The sequence below is a fragment of the Opisthorchis viverrini genome, assembly GCF_000715545.1.
Source record: "Opisthorchis viverrini unplaced genomic scaffold opera_v5_138, whole genome shotgun sequence".
NCBI lineage: Eukaryota > Metazoa > Platyhelminthes > Trematoda > Opisthorchiida > Opisthorchiidae > Opisthorchis > Opisthorchis viverrini.
Window position 1 is genome coordinate 971,484 of NW_008751794.1, and position 12,993 is coordinate 984,476.

Genomic DNA, 12,993 nt, shown 5'->3' on the forward strand with positions numbered 1-12,993 from the left:
AAAATCCAACACCATAGCTTCAGCGATGGCCACTACACAACAGTCGATATCTCATCCGACTGAACCGGCAGCCCATATGCCGGTAACATGGATTAGCGAGGATACCAGTGAAACCATCCGAACCGAGAACGCTGAAAAACAGGAACCTATGCAAAATTCAAGCGAGACAGCTGCCCAAAAATCGCAATCTTCGATTGCGACAGACAAGCAGCCTGCAGATCAATCGTTGCCCAGTGGACAAAATCCCTCTAATATTCCTACTGAAACACAAGACCATAATTCGCAAATGACCAACAGATTCACACACAGCCGATTTAATGAGGAGGAAAACGCGCAAACTGAAGAAAGTTTAGACAGTTCAAGTGGAGACATGCAGCATAAATCTGAGTCTCCGGATACGAAAGAGGCGAACACCATAGCTTCAACGATAGCCAACGCACAACAACCGATCTCTAATCCGACTGAACCAGCAGCCCATATGCCGGCAACAAGGAGTGGCGAGGATACCAGAGAAACCAACCAAACCGGGAACGCTGAAACACGGGAACCTTTGGAAAGTTCAAGCTCGACAGCCGCCCAAAAATCACAATCTTTGATTTTGACAGACACGCAAACTGCAGATCCCGCGTTGCGCAGTGCAAAAAATCCCTCCGGCATTCCAACCGAAACACCAAACCGTAGTTCACCGATAAAAATTAGCATCTCATACAGGCCAAATAATGAAGCTGAAGTCCTGCAAACTGAAGAAATTTTGGACAGTTCAACCGGTAACATACATCATGCCTCCATCCTGCTCTCCATCGCTAATATATACCTCGTCAGTTCTTTGATCGCATGTCTTAATTGATTGACCACATTTCCATAGACCACGTGTAACTGGCAATGCGTTGATTCTTTCTTCACCATTTTCCCTTCATTCTTAATCGCTTGGATTGCATTGATGATATCATAATATCATCTTTGAAATGAAATTTGTATTTACTTAGTTTAAACTGAACTATGGCCGTGGGACTTCATTTTAAATGGAGGAAGGATTCGTTGAGCACATGAATCATACAAAAATAGATGCCATGCGGCACAATCATGTGCGGTGATTTCATTGATCCATTTAGATTCCAAAAAACCCTATATGGTGTGGCCCCATCTTGGGAGAGAATCTGTAGGAAATGCGAAGACGGCGATTCGAAGGTCTAATTATGTCGTATTAGGCATCTTCAAGTCACCCCTGTGAAACTTTCAAAAATATAATGGAAGTGGGGAAGACAGCTGGCGAGAACCAGTTCATATAAAAATCCGCTTAGTTTGTGCATGTGGACAAGTTAGTTTTCGGGTGCATCTTTTGTTCGCGCATCTATTACGTGCATCTATCTGCCAATAATTAGCTTTGATGTACCTCAAAAGGAAAAGAACTAAATAAAAGCTTAGCAAAAGTAGAGACAAACTCCGTATGACAGTTCGTCGGTCGCTTGTCATTTGAAGTCTGTCGGTATCTACGTAGCGGTGATTTCTTCCGTTCCACAGCAAATTGAATCCAAATTTGTGAAGGTTCATTTGAAAAACGAAATGTGTCATGTGCCATATATAAACAGTAAACAGTTATATTCTAACTTTTCGAAACCCCAGTTTGCAATTTTTCGGAGGAATAGCTATGCAGTTACTAGAACATATTTGGGGATACCAGAAAACGCCAGATATTTGTTAGATTCAGATGGCATAAATGTAGAAGCTGCACTATCAGGTGACTCACGTCACCTTATGTTTGAAAGAAGACGTTCTATAACTGATTGTAAGAAATTTAGGAGAGGTGAAAACTTCCATTTCACAAACCCCAGATCTATTCGAAAGCGCAACGGCCCGGAGAGAAGCTAAACATTAAAACCAAACGCCACGAGTGACTTAAGGACAGTGCAACGTTTCCTACTGATGCAGAGTTATTACCGATTCGTTGGAACTCGAACCACTTCTGCGTTGCTCATTAACTGGTAAATATGCAGTGCTTCATAGAATCAGTGTTTGAAGGTTTAATTAATCGAGTGGGCTTTATCCGCAGTATATGTCCCGCATTCCTACAAAACCGGTTCATTCATCTTTCATCCTGATCGTGAGAAAAAACTGCAAAATGGACTCTATGGCCTGCTGTTAAATTTTGCTACTGCTCTTCACTTCAAGTCGTTCGGTAGCATACTCCATCGTTGTAGAGTTATGTGTGGATCATTTTCAAATCATTCGTGATAGGCGTCTAACCAGATTTGACACAGCATTTTTCCAACTGACCCACATGAAATCCAACAAACTCTAACATTCTCCATGACCTTTGCGTCTAGCGCTCTGGCATTTGCAGACATTAAATTCTCCTGCCCAAAAACGTTAGCGAATAAGGAGGCCTTTGTTTGCTCACCTAACACGAACCTGCTGACGCCCTAAATGTGCTATGTGCCAGTGTCATAGGTGTGCCAATGAAAGGGTACGTATGCTCAATATAAATTAGACAAGATACCTGCTCAAGTTGTCTCAACGATTTAGGGGTTCAGTGGCTATAAATGCAGTGGACGAATGCAAGTAATCCTGGATTTCAAAAGTGCAATTTTCTGTGATAAAACAGGTCTCTCCGGTATAAAATCAGGGGTTGTGTAACCTCTGGTTCGTGTTTTCTGTATGTGGATAGCCAGCTACGTTTCACCTTAGCTTCTGTTAAATAAAATAAGGCGTTCAGGCGGTCAGTTAACTTTTATGCAGCCCTATACGAAAGGCAAATGAATCGGATTTAAGAAACAAGTTCAGCTAGAGAGAGCAGTAATCACTCATTAAAAGCAATTTTGACGCATTAATTTGTTTATTTGACATCATCTACTGTCATACACTTACACGCCCGCTTGTTCAATCACCACGTCTCAGTTGGTGTACTAAGTAACTCACAGTTCAATACATAATCCACCAGAATCAGAGGACGACTTTGGGGAGGCACAGTTTTCTTGAAAAGAAATATTCTGTATCGCAGATGAGGTCCCAAAAGGACAGGATTTTTCAATAAATATATATGTATGTAGTTACAGACCGTGGACGAACTTATGAACAGCCAGTTCACGAAGACCGTGGAATCTTAGACCCTCTTCCCATGCAAGGACTTACTCAACGAAACTTCCTGTCGTTCTTTGTCCCCACAGCTAAGCCTGTAGACATCTCAGGTTGTATTCTAACGGATCCAGTTTAGAATGCCATCTAAATAAAATGTTGAGGGTCAGGATACTAGATCTAAATTGACATTCAGCACTATCAATTATGGTTTTATTATTATTCCCCTGAGTTGAAGCACCCCCAGGTTGTAAAGCAACCAGCATCCAAATGGTAAGGTATATTGGCTTGAGGAATTGCACACTGGAGCATGATGAATAACTTGGTGATTCGATATGGAAACTGTACCAGCCAAACTTGCCAAAGTTCACCTCAGCAGCAGTGATAAGCTACTATGGACATTTTAGCGGTTACAGTGGGGCGGTTCTCAAATTTGAACGAACCAAATGCGCAAAGCATTTGGTTCCCTATCGATAAAAACAAACTATGAAAGTTTTGGTGTATACCGGATTTCCAAGATACTACCATGTGCCTCCGAAATCATCCAATGCGATTTCGCTAGTGTCAGGTACTCTGAATGCCCGATGGATGGTTGAATGAGCCGCCGTCTGATCCTGGTTGTCAGATTGTGTGACAGCAGACTGCACAAACAATCACATGAAAGGCACATGAGAAACAAATGCTTTTAAACTATGCATCTTTGTAATTCATGCATGTATTCGAATGGTCGATATTCTGCCTTTTTGACTGCTTAAATTACGGTTTTGTAGCAAAAAATATACCATATTATCACGTCTGAGAGATGGGTACGATGTTTAGCACTGGAACCAAGCGTTGAGATTTTGGTCGCTCGGAAAGCCAGGTTTCAGTGGAATACCTGGACGAGGAAGAACCTAAAAGCGTTTTCCTATGACTGCGTAAATGTTTGACGAAACATGTAGAAAATTCTACAGTATCAGAATTCAACGACACTAGCGAACTATCTCATTGAAGTAAGCCACATCAAGAAAATGTTTAAGAATTCCTTTAGAGTGTCGCTCAGGTGAATACCGTTTCTGTGGCCATAAATTTGCCTGCAATAATAAAGTCACAAAACTAAGCAGGAAAACATTCACAATTTTGGCGGCTTCTTTTAGCACAAATCAGGTGCAGGTAAATGACTAACAGCATAGAGCCAGCTCTTCGGAGAAAGATTTCATTACCTACAGGGCGAAATGCAACTATGACAAAATGGAGATGGTACAGAAGCATTCCCCAAAGCTACTCACGCACACCACAGTTCCTCGAGTATTTCAGCAAACTCAGTGCAAATAATCTCCATGTATCCTTATTGGCGACTTCTTTGTGCGCAGTTCTATGTTGACACTGTTCCTGATTCCAAACTCGCTTCAACAGCATGTCTTGCTGGGAAGGCAGAACTCAAAATTGCACTGCAAAATCAGATGGACCGAAGTGATTTCTATCACCGCAGTTTTTATGATGCAGTGGCAAGATAGGTCGTTTGTTTGCCCTCACTGTTTAATTTGTTGTTTCAAACACCCTTACATTCACTGATTACTGCGATGAACGCACCAAGCGATCCCGTGCGTTCCTCGGTGACAACTTTGAAGCTGAACAGCCACAGTCCGTCAACCTTAGTGAGAAATTTCAGCTCACCCATGGTGTCCAGGGCGAGTAGACTCAGTGTCACGACGCGAAGCTAACTCCCATCAGATTTTCATCTTAAACGTATATTTGTATGTTGCCTACAACATGGCGCCTGAAATGAAGCCCTTCAATCGTTCTTACATGAAAGACATAAGTGGCAATCTATTATTCCAACAAAAATCCACCATAGTCATCTAGGGTTTTTCTTCTCCAACAAAACAGAAATTGCACAGGAACTGACTAATCTGCCCTTGAAAAGAGAAGGTTGGAAGCCATTTGACCCAGGTGTAATAGGACGCTTGAGAAATGATATACAATCCAGAAATACCGAGGCAGAAGGAAGCTAAATATTCCCCACTCATCGATTCTGCCAAAGTCCGAAAGGCCGGTGGAGAATTGGAACAACAAACGAGAACCATCATCATAATAGTTGCTGCTGCCAAAGAAAATTGAGTGCGCCGGCGATTTAGTGCCGTATAATCAGGTAAAATTATTGAAATAATCCTTAGAACATGAAGAAAAATGGGGTAGGGAGGGGACCTAGAGTTAGCCTACCACATTCCGCATATAAACCGATAAATGAAATCCGCTGAAATCCGTTAGTTGTGACATCAATCAAGGCCTCCAGCCGAATATTGGGATGATTTCAAGGAATCCATTCTGCAAGGTGAACGGCACGAACAACACCCAAACTTTTGTTAGCATACTTTGTCCCATTCTGCATATCAAATTCTGCCCTTCTCTAGTCTTCGCCGCACCTAATTAGGCACGAAAAAGAACTCTTACAACAGGCGGTAATCCAGCATGCGTGCCCGCTGGCCCAGCTATCGTGACCAGCATCATTTCGCCATTCTTGCATACTATATGTTTAACAATCAGCCTTTCCTGTGAATGAGTCCCTGTTGATTCTGCTAGCCTTTTTCAGCGGTGGGTTATTTTGCTTTTGGATTTCCAGTTAATATCCCTTATCGACGAACTGATGAATTTGTAAATGCACGAGTTATTCGGGTATGTACTAACCGTAATCCAGTAGGATGAAATACCAGGATCCTTATAATTTCATCATAACAAGAGGGGCACGCAGATTTTCAGACGTTGTTCTTGCGATTCCTGCATCCATTCCGCCATATATTTCCAACGATAATTAAAATACGACACGCTCGATCCTGACTCTATCGACTAAGTTCCTTTGTCCGGGACGCATGGCGAAGATCCAATTTTCATGATGGTTTGCAGGAGATTTGATTGCGACATGAGTTGTTTTCTGTCGGTTGTCAAATGATTGTGCCATTCTTCTTGAACGCCAGGTTATTTTCCGCTCCGCGTGGGTCAGCTGACAAACCAAATTCCGGAGTTTTGAAACTCGTGTATACTTGCCAAACAATGAGAATAACATATAGTAAAACCACGATCTTGAATGTCAGCCGAAGGACCTTTGTATTACATAAAATTTGCTCTGCCCCGCCAGCGGGTCTTGCGTGGACCAGCTCCAATAAGCTGGCAATCATTCCAGCACAACAGGCTATTCCTGTACCTACAGCCGTTTCTGTCTGAAACACCTTCGGTCTTCACGAACACCTGAAAGCCGACTTCCGGTAATGACAGTTAGTTCACGTTCGCGCAGTTTGGTTAACTCCGTCAATTACAATGTGTTACACACATTTAGTGGCCACAGTATCACCTTCGATCGAACAGTCAATATAATCGGCCCTCTGATATGCACACTTGATGTTGCTGAAACGACAAGGAAAGGTGCAGTAGCCCAGCTTCTCCAAGGCTTTACGCAACCAAAATGCAAAACAGGAGCCGATAAGTAATTTAGGGTCCGTCACCAGCTGAAGTGCTGAAGGCCCAAAAATTTAAAACACAGGATTTCACTTTTAGCAAAGGCATCTCACCATGAATGTCAAACTGACTATCGACGGTCTGCAACCGGGCAACAGGTGCCCAATTACAGTTGCCGTACAGAGCGACTGACTGCACGATTCAAGTCAGACAGGGAGCGGTCGTGTGCGGTGCATCTTTTTATACGTTATACTGACCTGTCTTCAGAACCCATCACACGTACACATAAATGTGACTCGCTCATCTTTCGGCTGACATTCACAAGCCATGTTTTATTCCTTTTTGAATCCCTGATATCCAGCCTAGAACACTGTAATTTAATCCTGTCACTCCTGTTGTTTGTCAGCTGCTCCCAAGGAAGTGCACTAAGAGAATATTATTCAGCCATCAACAGGGTAAACGTTCACCCTTGATAGTAAAACTTAACTTACCCATTTGTATTTCAAAGCCAAATGTTGCCCTCCAAAGTTATTAAAATGCACCCAAACGGGCTACACTGTTCATTGAGATCCCAGGTCATCTTTGAACGCCGACTGATATACCGTATTTCTTAAGGTCACCTCAGGCTGGTACACCTACATCCACAGTTTATTCCTGAACCATGGAAGCCCTAGGGCGTTCGAATGCGTCATCTTCTTTTTTGCGCGTAACCCACTTTTTATAAGTCTAGCGAGGTACCTTCGAAATTGAGTTCTTATTCTGTTCGTGAAAACTTTTTGAAAAAAATCTCTCTCTGCCTCACATTACTACAGAGTGAAGATTTTGTTGAATTAATATAACACGCGCATGAAAGCAACTGTCAGATCGCGATATATTTCCGCAATGCATTCACTTTCAACCACGAACCGAAGCATTACGGCCTAATCTCCTCCGAGTTTCACCCTGACCGGGGATGGATTTACGATATCTTCACCTTGAGACAAATTCTTCAACAGCGCCTGTCGTTTAGGCGTCCCACGATGATCACATTTTGACCTGAAATGTGCCTATGATTTTGTCGAAAATTTGTTAGCGTCTTGCGATCAAATGTGCCCTTTACAAATTTATGCCTGTATTGGGGTCACTAAATGCGAACTAGTGTGGACGCGTACAAGCATATGGGGATCTTTTATTCCGTGTTCAGCTTGTTCAGTGGTGCCGTTCTCCCCACCTTTCAACTTGAGGTATGTTGTTGATACGCTGCTCGACACAGAAAGCCAGTTTACTGGAAGACGCTCAAAAATCCGCGGATATCAGGAGATTATTTCAGTTGATTCGCGTGAAAGGTATTCGGAAACCGCTTTTGAGCAAAATCATGAAACCTCAGAATATGGTTGCCATTTTGGATCAAGAACGCCCCAACTATTAGGCTGAATATTTCGAACAATCGTGGTCGTGAAGCCACGCAACGCTTCGGAAGTTCACGAGTGCATGTTCTATTAGGCGCCTCGGACATTCTGATACGAATGATTTCCCACTCGTTCGTGGTGAAATTCGCAATCAGCGTTTGTTTGATCTTTTCGGATGCATGCGCGCAAAGACGGAGAGGGCCAGTTGTAATGCCCATTTTCAACAAAGGGCTCGTAGTGAAGGTGAACACCACAGAGGGACTAAACTGACCAGTGTCGACGATGTTGTTGATGTCCTTGGTGGTCCGACACCTTATGTTGACTGTTGGAATACTCAATCGATAGCATTAAGCAGGATTCCAGCCTGGGAGTGGTTGCAAAAACCAAACATTCACGCTCCGGCAGGTACTAGGACAGCTAACTGTGTAGGAACCACAATTCTAGCATCCCTGGAATCCAAAGACCAACGCGACTAGGTTGAACTGACCAGTCACCAAGTCCTTTCATATGCACTCTGCATCCACATATTTCAGTGTCTAGACATGCAGTCAGTGAACATGCCAGTAAAATTCAGGAAGGGGTTCTGAAAGCCGTGTAGTCATATGAATTTTGATTGTAATATGACAGATGAGTTCAACGGACGATCCCTCAAGGCTCGGGGTATGTTTACGGATTTGCACTTTTATAACCATAAACAAATAAATTTTCGTAATCTCCCAATCCTGTAAGGAAAGCTGAGCGACGGAGGACAATGATGCATATTCTGCGAAGTCAGCGATATTTAGGAAAAAATGCTCCAAAGCATGGTTATTTGGACCCTTGACGATATCAGCATTTGGATCGCATTTCGGTGCTCCCTACCAGGGTTTTTGAGGTCCAAATCAGTCACAATGTATGCAGCTGATGCTAGTAATATAAGATAAATTGAGAATCAGCCTAAAAAGTGTTGCTTAATAAATAAATCGCGAGATTCGTCAGTTCGGAAGGGCAGAAAGCATTCAAGTGAGGCTCAGTGTCCGAAACAGTTATACCACTGAGGCACATAACTTTGTATTCCGTGCCAGATTACGGAACATGCTCAAACGTTTGGTCTGAGGTTAAGAAGCAATCAACATGAGTACAGGTTGTGACCAAATAGTACAGCACAACATCACTAGCTTCGGAAAAATTGTGTTATTATTCGTGAAAAGTTTCATTATTCCAGTGCGTGTTTCAACAAACAGCATGCGTAGTTTCTTAGCAGTGGTTTAAAGCAACCCAAATTCTCAGATATGGACGACGGGCTAATAGTTGATTTCCGGCGAAGCACTGCGCATGCATATTCAAGGAGATGTAATGATAGCCCCAAATCTTGAAATAATACTTTTGGGTAGCATATTACTCGTGATTCCACTGCCACTACTTCCCATGACTATTCTTCGACGAGCACGCTGAAAGGGCACTAGTTGTAGAAAAATTGCGAATGGAAGATAATGATACGCCCGTAACAGTTTTGTCACAACATTTTAATTCCAACAATAAAATCTAAATTTACCCTGTCTTCATAAAAGCGTAACCTTCATCTTCCTGCCTAACAACTACGTTTGTTGATCGCGAACACTCTTTGCATTAAACTAACATTTAGGTGTACCAGGGACACAGCTTTTAGCAACATTGAACCACCTGATAAAACATCACTTCACAATTGAAAATTATCTCAAGGGTTATTTTTTGGAGGAAAAGCAAGAAGCTATTCAGTGTTAATCAGAGGATTACACAAAATTAAGGTCATGATTGTTACATAATATTGAGTTTTACACAAAAAGGGGACAAACGCCGTCGACCGTCGCCTGATTCTGGAGCACCCAATGACAGTGTCGAATAATTCAGTTTCCTCTTCTGTCGAATGTAAGTTGCACAATGACACGTTTATTTACTGAATAACCCAGGGCCACTAGCACGATGCACTAAGCCACCTTAATTTTATAGTTCTTCGATGGCGTCATAAGCTGATAGGTAAGGCAGCAGGCTGCACTGGGCTATCCGTCCATCACTGAACATACACGAAACTGAACCACGAAATGATTAGAATGAGAGCGAAATGACTAATCTTACAGAGAATTCGACGACTACTTGCCGTTGGCTCTATGGTGTTTAGTTTATTGGATGCCTAAAATATGTGCATAAGGATGTTTCATTTAGGGCGAAGATCAGTTTGACCGGTATAAATGTGACCAAAGAAACTTATTACCGAGTTAAATGGAAGGTGTCGAAAACATAGAGTATGTTTCTTCAGATCGACAACGGTTGACACGCATCGTAGAAATACTGAAATAAATTTCTTTAGATTTTTTATACCTCAACGCTGTCTCAACTTGTGTATGGTGATTTTAGTTAACTCAAACCAGAAATCATGCAAACCTGACACACTTCACACACGAGTTTGAAAGCGTCCAACAGGATTTTACTGATGGAGGGTAATACAAATGAAATGAACCCTGCATGTTTCAACTAACCAGATTTTAAATGCTCCGGAGACCCCGAGGAAGATGCTACATAATAAGCTGCAAAAATGAGTCTTCTACCAAAATATCACAAGGTTTTGTATTACATTTTTTATTACACAGCCTAGTCAGTTGCACACAAAGGATTCCGACAGTTGACTGATTACTCATGTGCAAAATCTCATCTGTGATGCGGTTTAAAAAAGTGAACATAGAGGTCATTCAGGCGGCACCTCAGCTATTTCACTCCACGTGCTTTAGTCTAGCTGTACAATTAACTGCAACGGTTGGACGTGAAATGAGTGGCCACTGAAGTACTATGGATCAACACACGACACAGCTGTACCAGGCATTGTGTTGACGTCTGTAGCCTTTGCATCTGTCTTGAACTAATGTCATACATTATTAATCGTAGTAACCAGATTTCAAGCATCGTAGTCAAACATGGCGCATTAAAGCCAACAGAACACAGAAGAGGAAAGCCTACCAACCAACGTACACATAAGATCAAGTGTAAACGTGATCTAGTATTTGCCCAGACAATCTGGTTGGAAGTAACCATCAGCAGATCTACGGTTGCGCCAATCAGGAGACCGGAAAATGTACACGAATGACGCTGCACCTGACTGATATCCTTTCAAAAAATAGACGGCGGCAACCGAAACGCGGAGATATATCACCGTAATTCCGTAATGTTATATTTGAACTATTTCTTCATTGTTACACTCCGACCAATGCTCAATATTTTTATTCATATATCTACAGAATTCTGTCTGGAACGTTTAAACGACGATTAATTTTGTTCAGCTTGCAAAATGTTATCAGGTGTGGGCTTGAGCTGATTCCACGTTGGTGCTGCTACGAGGCTCTCCCATTTTCGAAGGGGATATTTTGATGCAGATAGTTTTCAAATGAACCACCAAAGGAGGATTTACTGAAGGACACCACCGCAACCTTCAGCAATGTCCAACCATGGCTTATTTCATATCTACATCAAGTGAAATCTTTGAAACTAATCTATCTGACATGTTTGTCCTATAGGGAACCCAAAAGGTAATCATGATGCTTTGTGTTTCTATACTAAGAATATAAACTTTTCTGATGGGAATTGTATCCAGCGCTCAGCCAATATTGTCCTAATTATTACATGTGATGTCAAAATATTTGCAGTCAACGGTTCTTATAAAACTAAGCATCCGTTTGAAACTAGAATACCACAGATTTTCAGCTAAATTACAACAAATAGCAATCTGACAATCTGATACCGCTAAACAATAAGATTGAAGTTATAGCGGTTCCTTGATTTTGCCGTGTTATTAGAGGTTATTGAAGCAGATTACGAAACTCAGAAAGATTTTTTAAACCATAGTAATGTTACCCGTTATCAGGCATATTTTGACTCACATTCACGAATTTTGAATCCTTTGAAATTTCACCACATTTCACCACGCCGTACTGTATAATTGGTGGCTCAACAGTTCCATTACGATTGTCTAATTTAGTATCCTGTGCCTATATTCTTGAACAGTCATGAAGCGGGCATCAGGGTGAAATAATAAAGCAGGCGGGATTTAATAATCTGGAGGCAGTTAGGTTCCAAGCATTTACTTGAACGCTTTGAACTCGTTAGCAGATTCCAAAAAAAATTGACGCATATATTCCCATTTAACACTAGAAATTCAAAATATAACCCGAAAACCCAAATTTATGTATTTTCTTCCTCCATCTGCTGCCCTATTTCACGAATCTTGCACTATGATTTTCACGAATGCCGCTCGGGTACAGAGACAGTTTAACAACCTGACATAAGAAAACTGAGTGGTCAATAAATACTAAGAATTTTGCATTTGTAGCGGAGGTAGCCTGTGATGCCAGTAGTTAAATGGACTACGTCAAAGCGGTGGGTCATGTTGCATATTAATATCGGTACTGCATGGTTAGAACGTAGAATCTTGCTGCTTTTCAAGGTGGATTTTGTCAGCATTGATACAGTTTTGAGTTCCCCATGTTGTTACGTAAACACTGGTGTGCCCAATGGCTTTCGTGCAGAATATGACAGAAATTGTAAAGATGAAAATTGTTTCAGCCACTCTGATTGTTAGCAAATAACCTAAGAGTCAATCACAAAAGACGTCCAATACGTAACCCAGGAGCACAGCTGAACAAGAAGCCCTAAACATGCAGCTGCAGAAAATCAATGCTTGAGTACAGAACAAATCAATGTGCACGCATGGTTGCCTTTGGGATTGATATATAGAATCAAGTTAGAGACATTTGTCATGAAGTATTTTATTATCAGTTCTTGGCATACGGAGGACACGAATAGGCTGTAAATCACAATGGCAGTTACTGTAGTGAATTTCTTCAGGCGATGGATGTATAAAGTCTTACTTCCGAAGAGAAAAACGGCGCCGCGGGTTGAAGGAAGGCGAATCTACTGAAGACCACTTCGAAGCATCTCATTGCTCGGTACTTGTGAGAAACAAAACTGCGCGCACTTTTCGCCACCCCACCGAAATTAGTGATGAGTAAAATGATCACAATCATGCACTAAGAGCAGAAAGTGCAAGTCTATGCAATCATTATATCAATTGAAGTTCTGTGCACCTTGGTGGATA

General features: G+C 41.8%; 1 protein-coding gene across 1 annotated transcript; it reads left to right on the top strand.

Moving 5' to 3' along the window:
- Positions 1–76: 76 nt before the first annotated feature.
- On the top strand, positions 77–847 carry T265_06586 (hypothetical protein; the record flags this gene model as incomplete). Its single annotated transcript, XM_009171889.1, has 1 exon — positions 77–847. The coding sequence occupies one exon, from the start codon at positions 77–79 to the stop codon at positions 845–847; it is 771 nt and encodes a 256-aa protein (XP_009170153.1).
- Positions 848–12,993: the final 12,146 nt, after the last annotated feature.